Source organism: Botryllus schlosseri, chromosome 3 (genome assembly GCF_051294905.1).
Source record: "Botryllus schlosseri isolate E-star chromosome 3, Bs_hap1, whole genome shotgun sequence".
Classification (NCBI taxonomy): Eukaryota; Metazoa; Chordata; class Ascidiacea; order Stolidobranchia; family Styelidae; genus Botryllus; species Botryllus schlosseri.
Genome location: NC_137238.1, coordinates 7,333,740 through 7,342,076, shown reverse-complemented (window position 1 = coordinate 7,342,076; position 8,337 = coordinate 7,333,740). Strand labels below are relative to the sequence as shown.

The following is an 8,337-nucleotide window of genomic DNA, read 5'->3' as shown; positions in this document are numbered from 1 at the left end:
TACGGGTTTTCTTTACAGTGCATTCATCTACGGACGGAGTAGAACAGTGGATCAGTATTTCGCCGGCAATCCCACAGTCGTCGAGCATGTCCACGTCCAGTGTCAAGTCGAAATACAAGCAATTTCTTCTAAATGGATACTTGCCGGCCTTCAGGATTACCGGACCACGACCTAACATCGACCTCAACCTCCGACACATGCCACCTCATTTTGTCTGCATTACTTTTCATTCTGTGTGCATGTCTCTTCTTTACTTCGCCTAGGCTAAGGTGGGCTGATCTTGAAGCTACGACTAGCGACAGGCCACTGCCCGTTTTCGCATCGCTGTTTCCGCATCGCAACTGTTTTCGTATCGCTAAAACTTTTCCTAGCCTATGACTCCTACGCAGTTATATTTATACCCCCGCCTATCAATATCATACCAGGAAACGCCTTTCAATAGCAACATTCTTCAATCGAACACTTCTGATATTGCTCCTCGTTTCTCACTCGACTTCAATAACAACAGGTACTCAGTTCAATGGAAGATTCGTATATTGCAAAAATGACATGTTTTGGTCAAAACTAACGACTAAGTTAGTCAGACGTAACAGAAGAAAACAAAAAGTAGCACAAAACAGAACATATCAACATACTGAGCCTATTAGCCAGTGTTGGGATGACTCGAGTCAGACTCGAGTCACCTTTTTCGTGTGACTTGACTTGACTCCAGTCACTTTGCCAAAATGACTTGACTTGACTCGGCGTATCAGAAATGTGGATTGACTCGTGAATCGGAGCAAAATTCACGAGTCAATTTCAAGTCATCAAGTAATCGGTGTCGATAAAAATCACGGTATCTTGAATATGTTTGGATTGTTCCGAAACGCTGATGTAAACTGTGAGAGCGACCAATCATTCAATGATCGTGTGTTTTACTGAGCCTCCATTGTTCTCTCACAAATAAATTAACCACAAACGAAGTGATCGAAGCTTACAGCTGATATTGTCGTAAACTAGTAGTATGGTAGATTATTGGCAATAATTTCATTTCTGTTTCCTGTTCATACCTTAGCCAAATCTCATGTTTTATTGAAATTGAATTCGAATATAGTTTAAATAGTACTCAACCATTGGCGCAGGCTCGAATTGTATCGTATCAATATGTAAATGGGTAATGTATTGCATGTTATCAATTCGTTTCTCTATTTTGGCTAGTAAATATAAACTGAGGCTATGTAATTGCTCCGTAGTTAACCAGTTCCATGTATATGTGAGCGATACAGCGCATTCTTTCGTGTATATTTAACGCTATGTCCGTTCATCGGTTCAGAATCAATGACCACTCAATCTGTCTTTCAGACAGTTAGCAAAATACAATGACTTGATCATACCTCATACTTCGAAAAGGCAAATTGACTTGAATTGTGACTTGACTCGTGACTTGACTTTACTCGACTTGACTCGAGTCACCTTCAAAAAACGAGTGACTTGACTTGACTCGAGTCACCTTCGAAAATCGATTGACTTGACTTGACTCGAGTCAAAATGTGCAATGACTCGAAATGACTCGTGACTCGAAGGTAGTGACTTGATCCCAACACTGCTATTAGCAGCGTACTTCACGGCGTCGCGTGTTGGCCTATACTCGAGGTGTTCAGAAACATTTCTGACCTATACTTACTCGAGTAGGCTACTTCTCATTTTCTACTTTACCTTCTACTTCCACTTACTACTTCTACGCGTTCGTTGCAATCGGTTGGTATATGCAAGCGTAACAGTGGCGCCGCGGGAAGTATTGCAACATTGCCACCAAAATAAGGACTAGTGAGATTGTACCCAGCTCCTTTTGGACAAGAATAAGCCATTATCACCAGCTTATCTCGCCTTTAGACTGGATAGAGTGTAGGCCAGTTGCTCCACAGGCCTAAGCTCACTTGCTTTTCAGCACCTTTGCGCTGGGTATTCCTGGGCGATCGTCTCAATCAACAGATTGTACAATGTACACTTCCCATCGACCCAAAGTAAGGGACCGAAACCATGCCTCTGATAAATGCGAGGGAAACAACTCCGGAGACGACCCTCGCATAAAACGGTTGATTTGGTTTTTGAGCGGACACCACGACGTCTAGATACACTGCGAGAGTATGCGCACCAGTTGCGGCCGACACAAAGTTACCTGAGTGGTTAACGGTATCGTGATGATATCCGATACCGCCCAGACCCCAATATCCGCTCCATTCATCGATCTGAATCATTGTGCCCAGTTCCAATTCGGCAAGAATCAAGCCATGAAGGGTTGGCTTGTCTCGCCGTTCCACTGGGAATAGCCTCAGCTCTCCTGCTTTCCGATGCGGTACATTATCAGAATCATAGGAAATTGAAACTTGTCGCATTTCAACAACCCACGGACCACTACGGTCGCGAGTTTGCGGAGTAGAAGCAGTAGTAGTACCAACATTTATGTTGGGATTTCCGTTGGACCCTGGACCATTATCAAGATCCGAATCAACTCTGGAATCCCCATCGCTATCACCACCATCGCTATCACCGCCATCGCTTTCCTCGGACACCCGCTCAATGCCATCCTCGTCACCATCGACGCTACTACTCACCTGCCGGTTATCCCCGCGTAGCATCCGACCGATGTTAGCCTTTCTTTTGCCACGAACAAGGGATTCATCAATCTCGACCACGATCCCGATTCCCCCCGGACTTCGTACGCCGTCGAAAAGCTGCGATGCATATCTCGCGGCAGACATTACGCCAGTCGACAATGGTAGACTCAGCGATCCCCAGTGACATCCTCATGTCAGGGCCCAATCTAGCCATCGACCAGTGATAGATGATCTGCATCACCTTCTGATAGCTGAGTTTGATGTTTGCGCGACTCATACCGTCAGCGAACGCAAAAAAGGTTCCGGTCCTCGGGGACACGCGAGTCTTGCAGGCGTTGCGGCGAATTCCAATACACGTGTCAGGGTCTTCGCCTTGCTCCCAGCAATCTCGGGCAGATGCAGATGTTAGGTTACGGAATCTTGCCCCCCAGCGAAGCCTTCCTGTCCTCCTGCATCTCCTGTTGGGGCATTTCCGGAATGATTCAGGCGTCCGAATCAATCCTTTGGAAACCAAACAATCTCGCAAACGGGTTTCATCGTTCAAAATACGATACAGTCTCGCCTCCATCGTAGTTTCGAAGTAGAAGAACTCCACGTGTATTTTTGTGTATATATAGATAATGAGGATCGTATAGTTCAATGTTACTGTAAGGAAAATCCGTGAATTTAAATGCCGACAAGACGGAATACGGGTTTTCATAGAAGGGCTATCCGAGGTTCCGTCACGACTGCAGACGCTACAGGGCCAAACGAGGTACCGCTGCATTCGTCTCCAGACCACGCGTTCATCGATACCCGATACAACCGTATCGGACGTTTGTCGGACTCGGAATCGGCCTCCAAAATATAGTGTCCAGTGGTTCTCAACCTTTTTCGCCTCGCGGACCGGTAAAATTTCAAAAAATGTCTGGCGGACCGGTGAACTTTCAAAATTGAAACGAGGCCAAAATGTAAAGTATGCAACCGTTTTTTGCAATTATATGGTGCTATAGAGTGACATTTAGAGGGTTTTGATCGTAGTTAATTATATTCACGATGGCACCCATGTGATTTTATGGTAGTGAGTCTTCCGAATCGACGTAAAATTGCCTTGCCAGATAAACGTGCTACCGCCGAGATTCGTTTACAGTATTTCGCGCCGAAGGCCGTGGGATTAAGCGACCACGCCAACTGCAATAATATTCTTCTATTTGATAATATCGAGAGAAGAAGCGTATCGGAGTCGAACCAAACATCTTGTCGTGCTACCTTGCTCATTCCCACTGCCACCAGACGAAGGCTACTCTGCCAACTACGAATACAATGCGTGCCGTAAGAAAACACATTACAGCAGCTATACCGGCCATCCACAAATCCGGGCCGAAAAGCACTTCTTCAGCCCTCCCCAAAACGTTGGTCTTGGGACCCCTACAGGGCGATAAGTCAAACTTCCGGGGGATTCGCCCCCAGACCCTACAGTTGGGTGGATATTTCACCTGTACTTGTGATCACATGTATTCTACCCAGCGTAAGCAGAGAGTTTACGTAACTGATCGCGCCAATGGCTAAAGTTTTCGATCATTCACAACCGAAGCGGTTTTTCGTGGCCGAATTTTTGGTCCACCTTTCTGAGTCCCATGTTAACCTAAACTTCATTATGTGTTGGTGCGTCGTGACGCGGTAATTGCTGACGCCGAAATGCCTATAAATCGGGTCGCCTATTAAGCAAGACATTTAGGCACACTAATTCGTGCAAAGCGCGAAAAGAAATTGAAAAATGCTGGAAAAAGTTTCAAATAAATACGCTGATTTATTTTCATTGGCGAAATAATTTTAGGCCCTTTTCAAGCTCGGCCCCTCTCCAATTAGGCGGTTTGCGATCCCCCAGTTACGTTCCTGCACAAAATGAATGGGCCGAAAACCAATGATCAAACTGCGCTGTTTAGCGAAGAGTGAGCTCGTATCTGTTCTGTATTTGTCGCTCGCAAGTCGTCAAATAAAACGTCTTGAACTTTAAGTCAAATCCAATATGTTTCCAGCCCTAATGTTACCTCACGAAGTTATGAATCAGTTTAAAATTTGATGTTTTATTTCTTTTATCAATGGACCAGCGTTCAACATTGCATCTTGAAATTAAAGAATAAAATTGTAATATACCTGGACCAGGCGGACAGGCAGGAAAGTCGTCGCGGACCGGCGGTTGAGAACCACTGGTGTATACGGCCGTAAACCAAACTTTACGCTGATTGGTCGAGAAACAATGGCCATAGAAACGGCGCAGCAACGGAAGACACTGCATTTACCTAAGCCTAGTTGGCACTACGATGTATTCCTATATCCGTGTAGACCAGGGGTGGGCAAACTTTTGAGCTCGCGGGCCGCATTCAACATCTGAATTCATTCGCGGGCCGCACCATATAAAATTGGGATTATAAACGAAAACGCGATATTGATATTTGATTATATAGTGAGGACATGGAGATAATATACGCAAGTGCTTATTCAAAACAAGTCAAACATTGCTTTGATGATATCGTACATGCGTCAGAAACATATAGTCGCAAGATTTCATAGGCTGGCGAACCTAAATAACCAATTTGTCAAAACTATAGAGATGAAAGTCGGTTGGCCCGATTCTTAGAACAGGATTGAAATTTAAATCTGTGAGCAGCGATCTGTTCATAGATTTACTAATTCCACTTTTGGTTCAGTTCCAGGACTCACAATGCTGACAGCATCGTAACCAGGTTAGCTTCAAACAGGCGTCTACTATGTGTAGATAAAATATAAATACCCAATCCTACGCATACAAACGAAGCTACCTAAGACACGCCCGAATCGTTTTTTATAAACACAACACTGAAATAATTAAAAACAGAGTGTCCAATCTGAAATCCCAATCGTGATCCAAATTATGTCAATCTCGTTGCAGCTATCCCGCTGTGATATTAAGTATTTACCTTAGATCAGTGACTCTCAAACTTTTTAAGACACGCACCCCCTTATGACGGTGAAAGATTTCACGTCCCCTTATCGTCATATCACAAAACGCAACCAGCATGCTAGCAAACCTAACCGGTAGTTTAATGGCATCGAAGGTTACGACTGTGGATGAGAGATTTTTAAATATGTAATTCAGACTAAATACAGAGCAATATCTTTGAATTGGATGTAAATCGCGCGGAGCGCGAATTTTTTTTCAGTTGCGCTCAGCTTCGCGCCCCCATCAGATGCTTTCACGCCCCCAAGGGGGGTCTGCCCACCAGTTTGAGAACCACTGTCTTAGAATTATCATGGTGAAATATACTAAGAAATAGTTAATCAAGTCCCTGCATTAATTCGATTTTTAGTACGCATTTTATCAATAATTTTTAAAAGTTTCTTTAGACTCTCGCGGGCCGCACAGAACGGTGTTGCGGGCCGCATGCGGCCCGCGGGCCGTAGTTTGCCCACCCCTGGTGTAGACTGTATAAAAACGACAAGATTACAGTTATATGTATATTTTTTCATCAATAATAGAATGAGGAAAGGAAATAAAATATTTAGTAACACCTACTAAAATATAATGCCGAAATACTGCTGTATTTATAAATGCAGTGCCACCAATGGCAATAAACTGGGGAAGAACAGATCCTTCCATTCATTTCCTTCCAACGCAAAATACAGGAAGGATTGGGAATGCAGAGTAAGAAGGCATGACGCCAAGCCTACTTCCACAAGCTTCGTTTGCTCCTACCACTTTTGAAGGGAAGATTTTGCTGCTAGTGCATTAGATACACCAATACAGTTTCGAAAATTACGTCTATAGAGAGATGCGATTCCCAATCACAATCTCCATGGTGAAGCAGAAGATACGCGCATTGCAAAAAGGCGGACCCTGAACTCCATGGCGTGTCAACTGCCTTCCTCCAATGTTGTGGATTATACCTATTCATGAACTAGTTCTGTTGAAGATAGAGATATGTTAGTCCAGTTCCGTTCCAAATATAATAAATTGAATTTTTTGGGCAATAAAGAATAGAGAAATGCGAGTTCGAATTATGACGTGAGTACTTGGCTGCATCACATCCAGATAAAATTGCTCTCGAGTTTGGGAATGTTTTGTTTCCAGTCAGGGTCTCTTGATACTTCGCAAATCCGCGTATCCTTTGTAGTCCAAACAACAAAATGTGCCCAGTCACTATTTGTGGCTGAATTTGATGCCAATAAGAGTGATTTACTTGTAATTATCCAGCAGCAGTCAAATAAAAAATCTTTTTCTCTGATATCTTTCCAAGTTTGAAGCTCATGAGCTCATCGACTGTTGTTACGATATCTCCAGGGGCACTTTACCTCAAGCACACCAACTGCTGTTGCTCAGGTAGAATCACTCTATCAGGTGAAGGAAACAGATATCCACATGGAAAAAGAACAAGATCAATCTTTGCTACATTCATATGAGTGATGCTACATAGTAGCCTTGAATAGCCCCTTCTTCGTGCTATAACCGCCACAATATTGAATCCCTGTTCATAATGCACTGTCCTTGAAGTGATTTGAAAAGAGATGGTGGATTTGGAGTACCTCCTGTCTTGTTCCTCTCAAAGCAGTCCAAAACCCTACCAAAATTGCTGCATGTGAGTCGAAGAGCCCTGTATTTACCCAATTCTGCACATTCTCTCTGTACTGATGTCCTGTTGGCAAGGTAGCTAATCTGCATATGACTAACTTTGATTGCTTCTAACCCTAAGATTGAGGTGATGGCTTTGAATATTCCATTTCAAGGCTAAACGATGGGAATTCTATAAATCAGGATCACCAGATGATAATGTAGGATTTATATGTGCAGCATTCACAACATTGGAGGAAGACAGTTAATGACACGACATGTATCTTTATTTGGAAAAAGGTGGGTTCAACCCCCTAACCCAGTGGTGAGCAAACTTTTGAGCTCGTGGGCCGCATTCAACATCTGAATCCATTCGCGGGCCGCACTATATAAAATTGGGATTGTTAACCAAAACGCAATATTGATATTTGATTATATAGCGAGGACGTGGAGATAATATATGTGCTTATTTAAAACAAGCCAAACATTGCTTTGATGATATCGTACACGCGCCATAAACATATGGTCGCGAGATTTCATAAGCTGGTGGACCTCAATAACCATTTTGTCAAAACTATAGAGATGAAAGTCTGTTGGCCCGATTCTTAGAACAGGGTTGAAATTTGAATCTGTGAGCATCGATCTGTTCATAGATTTACTAATTCCAATTTTAGTTCAGTTCCAGGACGCAGAATGCTGACAGCATCATAACCGTGTTAGCTTCAAATGTGGGGGAGGGCGCCATGCCATGATATTCTATAAAATAAAGGGGTGTTCGAGTAAGCAAAGGCTTAGTATCGCATTTCCATATCAATACTATCATTTACATCCCATGATGTGGACGACTTCTTATTATTCTGTCAAAAATTGACACCTCCTGGGATGCATCAGTATGAATCAAGCTCTCTACACCTTCCGCATAGCTCCACTTGCAGCTTTTGACAGTCCATGCGAACGAATCACGATCGTTTTCACAACTACTTACTTACTTGAGTAGATTTTAAGTCGGTCAATTCTATTTCAAGTAGTTTTAGGTTGCCAATGAAAGAAGTACTTCTGCTTGTACTTGAGTATATTTTTTCGTCGCTACTTCTACTTGAATAGCTTTATTGACTACTTTGACCACCTCTGCAAATTAGACCACGTCTACTCAATCAGGTTAATCCGCTCGCC

General features: G+C 43.3%; 1 protein-coding gene across 1 annotated transcript; it reads right to left on the bottom strand.

The window, feature by feature from the left end:
- Positions 1–516: 516 nt before the first annotated feature.
- LOC145435699 (uncharacterized) lies at positions 517–3,444 on the bottom strand. The gene is made up of 2 exons (XM_080312992.1): positions 1,584–3,444; positions 517–640 (listed from the first exon to the last, which is right to left on the bottom strand). The coding sequence occupies exon 1, from the start codon at positions 2,739–2,741 to the stop codon at positions 1,965–1,967; it is 777 nt and encodes a 258-aa protein (XP_080169118.1). The 5' UTR covers positions 2,742–3,444; the 3' UTR covers positions 517–640; positions 1,584–1,964.
- Between the last annotated feature and the right edge of the window lie 4,893 nt (positions 3,445–8,337).